Source organism: Trichechus manatus, unplaced genomic scaffold, assembly GCF_000243295.1.
Source record: "Trichechus manatus latirostris isolate Lorelei unplaced genomic scaffold, TriManLat1.0 scaffold00038, whole genome shotgun sequence".
In the NCBI taxonomy this organism is placed as follows: domain Eukaryota; kingdom Metazoa; phylum Chordata; class Mammalia; order Sirenia; family Trichechidae; genus Trichechus; species Trichechus manatus.
In genome coordinates, this window is record NW_004443974.1 from 14733169 (window position 1) to 14745269 (window position 12101).

A 12101-nucleotide genomic window follows, 5' to 3' on the forward strand; every position below is an offset into this window, starting at 1 on the left:
TGCTGCAGTGGCCCCCTGGATCCGGAGCTCGGGCATCACTCAGGAGCACAGCGTCTTAGAGGGTCGGGAGGTACGGCTGGACTGTGAGGCCGAGGGGCAGCCACCGCCAGACGTGGCCTGGCTGAAGGACGGTGGCCCGCTGGACCAGGCCGTGGGCCCCCACCTCCGGTAAGGCCAAGCTTGTGCCCTCCCCCCACAGGCGGCAGGGCCCCCAGACCCTCACACACTTGCCCTTGGTTCTCCCTCCCTGTGGCAGGTTCTACTTGGATGGCAGCTCCCTGGTGCTGAAGGGCCTGAGGGCCTCGGACTCTGGCGCCTACACCTGCGTGGCCCAAAACCCCGCTGGGGAGGATGACAGGCTGCACGCTGTGAACGTGCTGGGTGAGGAAACCCGGGGACCAGGTGGGGAGGGCAGCCCCCACCATCCTGGCCTCAGCAGTCTGGCCAATGTGGGGGCCTACAGTGGGGACATCTGGGAAGATGAGAGAAGGGCTGGACTGTGAGAGACCTGGCTTCGAGGCCCAGCTCTGCTCGTACTGGGCAACCCAGGCCACTGATCAGAACTCTCTGGGCCTCTGTCCCTCTATCCCTCGTCCACAAACTAGAGATACAACCACTCCAGCAGGGGAAAGTTGGGGGATAAACAGAAATGAAAAGAGAGCCACAGAGTGAGGCTGCCATGCCCTACAGTGGCCCTTATTCCTTACGTGGGGTGGATGTGACTCTAGGAATCCCTGGCCATGATGGTTGCTTGTAGCGGAATTCCAGGTATTGACACCCTCTCCTGGAACTTCCCTAGAGGAGGCTACCTGACCCCCAGATCCCTCACTGTTTCTGTCTGTCCTCTTGGCCCACCCCAGTCCCTCCCACCATCAAGCAGGGAGCAGGCAGTACGGGGACCCTGGTGACCAGGCCTGGCGAGCTGGTGACCATGGTGTGCCCAGTCCGGGGCTCCCCGCCCATCCATGTGAGCTGGCTCAAGGACGGCCTGCCCCTCCCGCTGTCCCAGCGCACACACGTCCACGGCTCTGGCCGCACCCTCAGGTAGGAGAGCGGCTCCCCATCCCGGATCACAGGCCCCAGTAACACCCTTCAGGCAGCTCTGGTTTTACACATGTCTCAGTGGTTTTGGAAATAAAAATAATATAGACAGATAGAAGCTTATGATGGGGCGAGTGAGAGGACCCCAGCCCCGAATGAAACTCCACTGGGGCTCAGAGATGAAGGGGCCTCCACCCTTGGGCACTCACACAGTCCAGTGGGGGAGACAGACACAGAATCCGGTTGTGACACCTGGTGGCCCTCGACTCAGCCTCGCCCTGGTGCAGAGGAAATCAGGGAAGGCTTCCTGGAAGAAGGTGCCCAAGGAAAGTCTATGCATTCAAGGACACTTATGGACTGTTTAGTGTTTCAGGCACAGGGATAGAGCAGTGAGCAAGACAAAGTCCCTGCCCCTGCAAGTTGCAAGGGATAGGGGACAGGTGTGTGCGTGTGTGTAAAAACAGATGTAAGGAGGGATACATGCTCTGAAGAAGAATGAAGCAGGGTGAGGGAATGGAAGGTGGCAGTGGAGGGTGCTATTTTAGGGTGTTAGGGTGGCATCTGAGGTGAGACCTGGAGGTGAGAGAAGGGGGCAAGTGGATTTGGGGGAGAAGAGCATCCAGACGGAGCAAACGGCACATAGAGGTCCTGAGGTGGGAGCGTGCCTGGAGTGTTCAAGGAGCAGAGTGAGGCTGGAAGACAGTGGGGGGAGGCCAGGGGCTGTAGGACCTTCAAGCCCCTGGAAAGACTTGTGAGTTTTCCTCGGGAACGATGGAAAGCTGTGGGGGTTGCAACATAGGAACGCCATGATCTGACTCAGGTTCTTCAAGGACCCTTCTGGCTGCTGTGTGGACAACAGACTGGGGGGCGAGGACAGAAGCGGGGGATGGGGCAGTGAGGGGCTGCTGCAACCATCCAGGTGAGGCAGGATGTGGCCTGGGCCTGGGCAGGGATTTGTGAAGAGCCGAGAGTGAGAGAAGATTCAAGGATGAGGCCAAGGTTTTTCTCCCGAGGAACTGGAAGGTTGGGGTTCCCGTTTTCTGAGATGGGACCACAGGGGAAGAGCAGATTGAGAGGAGACATCCTAGAGTTCAGTTTTGAAAATATGGGTTTGGGAGGCTCTTAGAAGGGACTTCTGGCCAGTAGTCTGAGAGGCGCTGAGACAGGAGATGCAAAGCAGGCAGTTGGCTATTCCACTGCAGAGTTAGGGGAGATGGACATTTGGGGGTTTGTCAGCCAACAGGTGGTATTAGAAGCCGGGACAGGCTGTAACCCCCAGGGTGAGCGTGGACAGCAGTCCTGGCTGCCAGCTTAGGCCAAGTCTAAAGAGAGAAGGGCCAAGGAAGAAGGTGGAGCAGGAGCAACCGGGGAGCAGGAGGAGATGGAGGAGAGTGTGCCTTATTGGGAGCCACATGGAGATAGTGATTCAGGGAGAGACCAAGGACCAAATGAGACAAGGCTTGAGAATTGACCATTGACGTTGGCAACGTACCAGTTAGTCGTGACCTTGACAAGAGAAGTTTAGGAGGAGCAGTTCGGGCAAGAACCTGATTGGAGTGGGTTCTCAAGAAAGTGGGAGGACAGAAAGTGGAGACAACTCTTGTAGAGTCCTGAAGACAAAGAGGGAGGCTGTCTGCACGGCAGGACCAGTGGAGGCCTAGAGACCAGAGAAGCCTGCAGAATTTGGGAAGCAGGAAGTCTGGCTGTGGAGCCAGATGAGGTCAAGATGGCAGCAGGGCCAGGCCCGGGGAGAGAAGTTTGGGGCTTTACCGTGGGGGCACTGGGGAGCCAGTAAAGGGGTTTAAGCAGAGTCTGAACTTATTCAGGCTCACGTGTTAAGGCATGTCCACTGAGCCTGCCTCTCTCTTGCTGCTCTTGTGTGTTCAGGATTTCCCAGGTGCAGTTGGCAGATTCGGGCATCTTCACCTGCATGGCCGCAAGCCCAGCCGGCGTGGCCGACAGGAACTTCACCTTGCACGTGCACGGTATGGAGCAAGGGGTGGAGTACACAGGTCCTTTGGCCTTGACGGGTGAGAATCAAGACCCTTGTCCCCTCTGCTCGTCTGGGCGGAAGGAAGGGTCAGCCCTCATGGGTATGAAGGCGGGGCCAACACGGGGACCTGGTCTTTGATGGATTCTGTTATTCATTCATTCATCTCACAAGTAGTTGTTAGATGTTCTGGTAAGCCTGGGACTTGCCAGGCACCAGAATGCAGCTGCGAGCAGAGGTGGCCCCTGCCCACAGGAGGTCAGTGTGGGAAGCAGCTCTGTAAAGAGACAATTGCAATTCGGGGGGAAGTAGAAGATGCTGAGGAGTCCCTGGGTGGTGCAAATGGTTTATGCGCTCAGCTGCTAAATGAAAGGTTGGAGGTTCAAGTCCACCCAGAGGCACCTCTTAAGAAAGGCTTGGTGATCTACTTCCAAAAACTCAGCCATTGAAAACCCTGTGGATCACAGTTCTACTCTGGCCAACATACGGTTGCCATGAGTCGACTCCATGGCAACTGGTTACAGGATGCTGTGGGAGCATAGAGGAGGGAACTCACCTGGCCTTGGAGGTTCAGGGAAGGCTTCCTGCAGGAGGCGAGGTCTAAGCCCAGAATTGAAGATGAGAAGGAATTGTCCAGGAGAAGCGCCTTCTGGCCAATAGGAACAACCTGTGCAAGAGTCCAGAAGTGAGGGCCGCCTGGCATGGAATAAAATGACTCCTGCCGACCCCTTTGCCTCCACAGTGCCCCCTGTCCTGGAGCCGGTGGAGTTCCAGAAAGACGTGGCAGTGGTCCGTGGCTCCTCAGTGGTCCTCCCCTGCGAGGCCCGGGGCATACCCCCACCTCTTGTGTCATGGATGAAGGACGGGGAGCCCTTGTTTCCCCAGAGCCTTGAGCAGGGGCCCGGCCTGCAGCTGGAGACAGTAGGGGCTGGTGACTCGGGGACCTACTCCTGTGTGGCCACAAGCGAGGCAGGCGAAGCGAGGGGGCATTTCCAGCTGACAGTGATGGGTGGGTCATCTTCCCTGGCAGCGGGCATGATGGAAGGGATGTGGCGGGAGGCGAGACCCCAGAGGCTTGGGGATGCTGCCTGGAAGCAGGGCTTAGGAAACCAGCTGGGTCCATATGGGTCGCTGACCTTGAACGAAGGCGCGTGGGCTGCTGGGATGTTTTATTCTCTTGGGGCCGCCAGCCTCGGTCTTGTCCACCAAAGCTTGATGGCATAAGCAAGAACAAGAGCCACCAAAATCTGGGGACAGAGCCCTAAGTTTCAAGCAATAATTTTATGAGTGTTGTGCTATGGTGGAAAAATTTGTGTGAGTTGTGCCTTCCCTCCACACTGCACCCTTGCTGGTTTAGAGCACTGCTGATTGCTGCTCACCTTCGAGGGTCAGTACTGTTTCTGGAAGATGGTTTCTGATGTTTTCTGTACCCTCCAATAGACCCGTCACCTGCCTGTTGGTGGCCCTGTCTGCTGTCAGCTCCTGGTGGGTGGGGAGTAGTGGGGAGATGAGCCCCAGCTCCCAGCCCCCTGCTGTGAACCCAACCGCTGACTGGGTAGGGGGTGTTTCTTCCAGATCCCCCCCATATTGAGGACTCAGGCCAGACTGCAGAGCTGTTGCTGACCCCTGGCACCCCCTTGGAGCTCCTCTGTGATGCCCGGGGCAACCCCCAACCCAACATCACCTGGCATAAGGACGGACAGGCCCTGAGCAGGCCAGAGAACAGCAACGGAGCCCGGCGGGTGTTCCAGGTCCAGGGTGTACAGGTGCCTGCTGTGGGATGAGCCTGGGGGGAGGGGAAGAGGCCTCCTTTGTACCCAGCCCTGTGCAGGGTATGAGGATATAGAGACAACCCACATGGGCCATGCTCTCGGGGACCTCCCAGCCAGGTCAGAGCCGAGGCTGATGCACAAACCAGATAACTCCCCATCCACGGAGTCCCGGGGCAAAGGAGGGTTGGCACAGTCAGGGAAGACTTTCTGGAAGAGGCAGACCTTGCTCTAGTCCCTGAAGCAAGGGTGAGATGGAGGTAGAGAAGGAACATTCCAGGCAGGGGGAATGGGTTGGCTGGGATGGCAGTATAGGGGAGTGAGCAGCCATATGTAGGAAGGAAACCAGGTTGGGAGGTGAGCAGGCAGGGGCAGAGACAGGTGCTCACTCTACTCCGTTCCCAGGTGAGCGATGCTGGGCTGTACACTTGCCTGGCCAAGAACCCTGCTGGTGAAGTCGAGAAGAGTTTCTGGGTCAGAGTTCAAGGTAGGGGGTGCAGAGGCTGGGACAGAGTTGGGAGGTAGGACACAGCCCACCGGGGCGAGTCCATCTCTCCTGTCCTCTCTGCCCCTGCCCAGCCCCTCCAAGTGTTGTTGGACCTCAAGCTTCCCGCTATGTGGTTGGCCTGGCCCCAGGGCAGCTGGTCCTGGACTGCTCAGTGGAGGCAGAGCCAGCGCCCGAGATCGAGTGGCACCGAGAGGGTATCCTGTTGCAGGTGGGTGCCAGCCTGGGGACCTGGGGACTCTGCCTTCTGTCCCTTTCAGGCCCTAGGCCCTGACCAGACCAGATCCAGGGTGCTGAGGGCACACTGCATATTGCTCTCCTACCTGTGCATTCTTCCGCCCCATTATTTCTGTCATCCCCATTTCGTGGATGGGAACACTGAGGCAAGACTGAGATTTGCACCAGGGCTTCTTCCCATTGCACCTTCCAGCTGCACTTAGAGGCTGTGTGACTTGGGCCAGTTACTGAGTTTTTCGAGCTCCTCCCTCCAGTGGGGCCAGTTGGCTGCTGTGGACACAAGGACTGCAGGGCCTTGCAGCGGGAGCTCCATCTCCTTATCTGCGCATCAGTCCCCTCTGCAACACCCCGGACAGACAGAGCTCCAGGACAGGGTGCTTAGTCCCTGCCTGAGCAGCCCATTTCCCCAGAGGGTTTTCAGCTGGGCATTGAGTCAGGGGCTGCAGGCCAGCTCAGAATGGGGCAAAGGCCACTGTTGGCCTCACTGGTTTCTCGGTCTTCTTCGCCTACTGTTGGCCGAAGGGCCTGGGGCCTGGCACAGAGCTGATGATGGTCTCTCTGCCCTGCGGGGCTCTGCAGGCAGATGCCCACACACAGTTTCTGGAGCGGGGCAGGTTCCTCCAGCTGCAGGCCCTGAGCATTGCTGACAGTGGTGACTACAGCTGTACAGCGCGCAACGCTGCGGGCAGCACTAGCGTGGCCTTCCACGTGGACATCCACAGTGAGTGCGCCCTGCCCCTGCCCCACCCACCCCACTCCCCCAGAGCCCCCTCGGGCTCCCAGCACCTGCTTCCTCTGCTCCTCCTCCAGCAACACCCACCATCCAGCCGGGGCCACCCACAGTGAATGCCTCAGTGAACCACACAGCCCTGCTGGCCTGCCAGGTGGATGGAGTCCCCCGGCCCCTTGTGAGCTGGCGAAAGGATGGGGAACCCCTGGATCTTGGGAACCCAAGGTGGGAGCTGGAAGGGGGAGGGCACTGAGGAGTGTCTCAGTGCCGCTCTGTGGGGTGTAAACAAAAACCCACGCAGGCAGTTGGAGCAGGACATTGACTTTATCATCACAACATAGGGTGTCATCAAAACATAGGGACAGACATGTCCACTCGTTAAGGGCGTTGAGATGCTGTCTGCTTTGTCTGCTTCTGTGTGTGGGGTGCTTCACGCCTCTCTCCTCTCAGACCAGTTTCACACCTTCTTCCTCTGTGCACATGGCAGAGATGTTCCCAAGTTTACAATTTCTCACTTCCCCCGACCTGCAGAGCCTAGTGAGGTATTGTGAATCCAATTCCAAATTTCCAGGGCATAGAATTCTGTTGGCCCAGCCTGAGTGACATGTCCATCCCCAATTCAATCAACTGTGGCCAGGGGCAGGATTACACAGTGCAGACCTGGCTGTGGGCCTGGTCTTTGGGAAGAGGTAGTTCTCAGATCTAGGGGTCGTTCTCAGAAAGAGTGGAGCTACCTCTCCCTGATGACTCTCTGGGAGAGGCTGGACCCAGGCAGGAACATGGGAGGCCCTAAGCAGCTCCTCTCTTGTTCTTTCTGACCCTGGGCTGGGTGTGGGGAACTGTGACCCTCTGACCTTGGCCTCATGGACTCAGGACTCTGACTCCTGAGTTACACCGTCTTGCTGGGAAAGCTGAGGGTGAGGAGGAAGGTTTTTCTGGAGACACCACCAGGGGTCCAGCCCTTCACAGTGCCCAGCTGGGCCTGCTGGTCTCCATGGCGATCCCTCCCTCCTTTCCAGATTGGAGATTCTGCCCGAGGGTTCTCTGAGGATCCAGCCGGTCCTGGCCCAGGACACTGGCCACTACGTCTGCCTGGCATCCAGCTCCGCTGGCTCTGATCGGCAAGGCCGCGACCTCCAGGTCTTTGGTAGGTGGACGAGGAAGTGTCTGTTCCCTGCCTTCAGCATCCAGCCCCCTGTCTAGACTGTGTCTTGCTTGGCTTCAGGGCCACCCTGGATGTCCAGAGCCAAGAGCAGTGCTTTCCAAATATTTCTGATCGTGAAGCCCATGAGTAAAAATTTTGAGCATGCACAAAGTGTGCCTATTAATTTTCATGCATGTATTACGTATACTTACCACTGTACTATTACATTAAGTATGTGATAAGGCACGCACAAAAAGTAAAAATTGGAAAGAGTAAGACTAAACATCACTGTAATCCAACGCTCTAATCTCTTCCCACTCCAATGGACACTTTGGTTGAGGCCACTCTGGGGGCCCTGGCCTCGGGGGCTGATGGGACCAGTGGAGGCCTGGAGGCCTTGTTCAAGGAGAGATGATTTGTGGGATGCCCCAGCTTTGAGAGCCTGTTGGAATTTTTCCCTCTGGCCCACTATCCTCTTGCTTCCCTAGGGATGGGTTGAGGGTAGTAGCCAGTGCCCTGTGCCCCTGCCCCCAATCCTGTGCCCTGTTTCCTGATGACTTCTCTCTCCCCAGAGCCTCCGGCCATCACCCCTGGCCCCTCTAACCTGACCTTGATCGCCCACACCCAGGCCTCACTGCCTTGTGAGGCCAGCGGCTCCCCCAAGCCCCTCGTGGTCTGGCGGAAGGACGGACAGAAGCTGGACTTCCGCCCGCAGCAGGACACCTACTGGTAACAAGCTGGTCCCTCCAGTAGTTCCCAGTGATGCACAGGTGGGGAAGGGTACATCCATCTCACGGAGGAGGAACCTGGCCTGAAGTAAGGCAGGGACATGCTTGAGGTCTCACCAAAGCCAAACCAAAAACACCAAACCCGTTGCTGTCTAGTCAACCCGGTAGGACAGAGTAGAACTGCCCCATAGGGTTTTGAAGGCTGTAAATCTTTACAGAAGCAGACTGCCACATCTTTCTCCAGTGGAGCGGCTGGTGGGTTTGAACCACTGACCTTCTGGTTAACAGCTGAGAGTTTAACCACTGCGCCAGCTGGGCTCCTTCACCGAAGCCCAGACCAGCACTTATGTTCCTGATCTTGGGGCCAGGAGGGTCTTTACATAGACAATTGGCAGTAGGTGGGAGCTATTTGGGACATACAGCCAAAGAGAAAAATGTATGACCTTTAAAACACTGACAGCCATTATCTGTTCAAAAAGGACTCGAGTCAGTGCTGGCTGATCCTGGACACGTGCCTTCTACGGAACCTCAGTCTCCCCATTTTCTCAAGTGCAATTGATCGCTAAATATCATTGGGAGCATTAAAGAAGCTGATTGATGAATGAATTCGGCAAACGTTTATTGTGTTAGTGCTAGGTCTAGCAGGTGCTCAACAAACAGGAGCTGTTGTAAATAGAGATTTGAATGTGGTTATTATTATACAAGTTATCATAGATGGTTACTGTAGAAAACGTGCAGGGTTAGAGAAAAACGCAGGGATGAGAACAAAAATCACCCACAATCCCAGAAGCTAGAGTTAACTACTGCTGATCTTTGGGGAGGGGGTAAAAACTTCTAGAAGAAACTTGTAGCGTAAGGGCCAGGGTCTAGGTGCAGGGAGGGGAAATGGCCATGAGACCCCCACATCCGACTGGCCTGGCAGGGAGGCCATAGTGGCTTGTATCAGATCGGGCTGGTCATTCACTCGGCAGCCAACCCTCTGTCCGTCCTTCCATCCCAGGCTCCTGCCCTCCAATGCCCTGCTCCTCGCAGCCCCCAGGCCCCAGGACTCAGGCCAGTTTGAGTGTGTGGTGAGCAATGAGATGGGTGAGGCCCGCAGGATCTACCAGGTGACTATTCATGGTGAGTGGGAGGCGGGTGAGGAAACCTGGGGTGGGGTAGGGACAGGCACTTGCTCTTTCTCGGGGGCTCTCTCTGCCTGCAGGGGCTTGCACTGGTTTCCTCTCGGCCTTCCTGCTTCACAGGCGACCTCCTCCAGGAAGCCCTCTCTGATCTATCTCACCCACACTGATGTAACCCTAACTCCAGCATAGTTCCTAGCTTGCAAGAGAGGCCCTTCCCCAATCTAGAACTTTCCAAATCCAAATCTGACTTTGTCATCAACCAAATCAAAATCCCTCCCTCCATGGCTGCCCACTGCCCTCAGGACTGAATCCAAAGTTTCACCACAGCCACAAGGTCCTTTATGGTCCAGCCCCACTGCCCCCTACCCCTCAGGTGCAGCTTGCACTGCAGCTGGCCTCACTCTGGGATCCAGTCATGCTGCTCAGCTTGTTGTTCCTGACCTGGAGCCTTCACACATGCTGTTCCCCCTGCCAGAACACTCTTCCCTTCACCCTTCACCTAGCCAACACCTGCTTGTCCTTCAGATCTCAGGTTAAGTTCCACTTCCCCCAGGAGACTTCTCTAGCTTCCCCCACTCCAAGCTGGATTGCTCCCACAAAGCCCCTTCTCTTGGGAAACCCTCTCTCCTCTGAAGTGACAGGGCCAGTATCTTTATAGAAAGCTCCCTGGGACTGTATCCCTGCCCCCAGCGAAAATAGTTGCTGAATGAGCGACCGTGACTTCGCCTCCGTTGCACATCCTTCCCTGGCCCTTGGTCACTGATGGTTCACTTTGTATCTGAGTCTCCATTCATAGTTATCACCCTCTGGTCCCCGTGGCTTGTGTCCCCAGCGGACCTCAGCAGGACCTCAAGCCTTATCTTGCATTTCAGTGCCTCCTACCATTGCCGATGACCAGACGGACTTCACCGTGACCAAGATGGCACCTGTGGTCCTCACGTGCCACAGCACGGGCATCCCAGCCCCAGTCGTGTCCTGGAGCAAGGCGGGCACCCAGCTGGGGATGCGGGGGAGTGGCTATCGTGTCTCACCTGAGGGTAAGTAAGGGTGAGCCACAGAGAGATGCTGCTAAGGGAGAGGAGGAGAACTGGGCAGAGAGGGTGAAAGGAGCCAATTGGGGCCACATGGTGGGGCAAGATGGAAAGTTCTGGCCTGCTTCTGCCATTCTCTCGCTGTGTTACCTGGGGGAACTCCCTTGCCCTCTCTGGGCCTCAGTATCTCCTCCATGCACCACTGCAGTTTTGAGATCCATCAGTGGTTCCCTGATGGTAATTGGCCAATCAGAGCTGTTTCACAGCAAAATGAGAAAAATAATAACCACATAGAGCATTTTCATAAAGCTAGTCTTATCCAATTAGAAGGATTGTCCTTTATTCTGAAATGATGCTGTTCTTAATTTTTTTGAGTTTTAAGTTCTTTCGTTTTAGGAAGCTAGGTAATAGTGGATGGTGGGTTCCCCCCACCCCAACAAAGTCTTCACTTGTCAAAATAAAAAGTTGGCAACTTTATGGGGATTCTTTAAATTAAGTTGATTTATTAGTTGGTTCGTGGAATTCTAACATCTAGGAACCAGTGGCTAGATCTATAGTTTTCAAACTCTTCTGAAGCTGTACAGCCCTTCCTTCCAACAACTGGGCGGTTATGTGAGGGTGGTCCCAGTCCAGTGGGCCTCCCTCCCTCGCCAGCCCCAGCAGGCCCTCAGGGATCCATGGAGGGTGAGTTAGAAACCACTGGACTCCCGAGGTGTAGTCAGTAGTCCAGGAAGGTTAAGGTGGTGTTCATTGAGTACCTAAGGTTAAGGGGAGGGCAAGAGGTGGCAGTAATCAGAGGAGGCTTCCTGGAGGAGGAGAGTTCTGAGCAGAGCATGATGAGGAAAACAGGGTGAGGGCTTGTGGAACTGTGGGTGGGCCAGGGCAGATCTTGAAACATCACAACCAGAAGGATTTCAGAGGCCATCTTATCTGATTCCTCTTTGAACACACGAGGAAACTGGGGCCCACAGAGTGAAAGGGGCTTGTTCATGGTTATGCTCTGGGCAGGGTGAATGGCGGGCCTAGAACCCAGGTTCCCACTCTGTCTGATAACCAATGCTGTTTACACATGGACAGGGGAGGCAGATTGCTTGGCCTGGAGCAGACACCAGGGTGGGGTGGGTAACAAGCCGGCCCTCCATAAACAGAATACGAACCATAAGCAACAATGCACAAGCACCAGAAGAGAGACTAGATGACTGGGAGCTCCTAAAAATCAAACACTATGCTCATCAAAAGACTTCACCAAAAGGCTCCAAAGACAACCTATAGACTGGGAAAAACATTTTGGCTACAACAAATCTGATCAGCGTCTAATCTCTAAAATCTACAAGATACTGCAAAACCTCGACAACAAAAAGACAAATAACCCAATTGAAAAATAGGCAAAGGATGTGAACAGGCACTTTGCCAAAGAAGACATTCAGGTGGCTAACAGACACATGAAGAAATGCTCACGATCATTAGCCATTTGAGAAATGCAAATCAAAACTACAATGAGATACCATCTTACCCCAACAAGGCTAGCATTAATCCAAAAACACAAAATAATAAATGCTAGAGAAGTTGTGGAGAGACTGGAACACTTATACACTGTTGGTGGGAATGTGAAATGGTACAACCACTTTGGAAATCGATTTGGCGCGTCCTTAAAAAGCTAGAAATAGAAGAAGTACCATATGATCCAGCAATCCTGCTCCTTGGAATATATCCTGGAGAAATAAGAGCCGTCACATGAATAGATATATGCACACCCATGTTCATTGCAGCACTGTTCACAATAGCAAAAAGATGGAAACAAC

The 12101-nt window shown here is 55.1% G+C and overlaps 1 protein-coding gene across 1 annotated transcript in view; it reads left to right on the forward strand.

Moving 5' to 3' along the window:
* Positions 1-12101, forward strand: part of HMCN2 (hemicentin 2) — a 168191-nt gene that overhangs the window by 127572 nt on the left and 28518 nt on the right. The window contains exons 66-79 of the mRNA XM_012555391.2: positions 9-168; positions 257-381; positions 861-1044; positions 2929-3026; positions 3774-4040; positions 4607-4797; positions 5206-5287; positions 5380-5516; positions 6122-6263; positions 6353-6497; positions 7292-7419; positions 7989-8145; positions 9145-9266; positions 10141-10305. Coding sequence (XP_012410845.2) covers positions 9-168; positions 257-381; positions 861-1044; positions 2929-3026; positions 3774-4040; positions 4607-4797; positions 5206-5287; positions 5380-5516; positions 6122-6263; positions 6353-6497; positions 7292-7419; positions 7989-8145; positions 9145-9266; positions 10141-10305 — 2103 coding nt within the window. The remainder of the gene's footprint in view (positions 1-8; positions 169-256; positions 382-860; positions 1045-2928; positions 3027-3773; positions 4041-4606; positions 4798-5205; positions 5288-5379; positions 5517-6121; positions 6264-6352; positions 6498-7291; positions 7420-7988; positions 8146-9144; positions 9267-10140; positions 10306-12101) is intronic.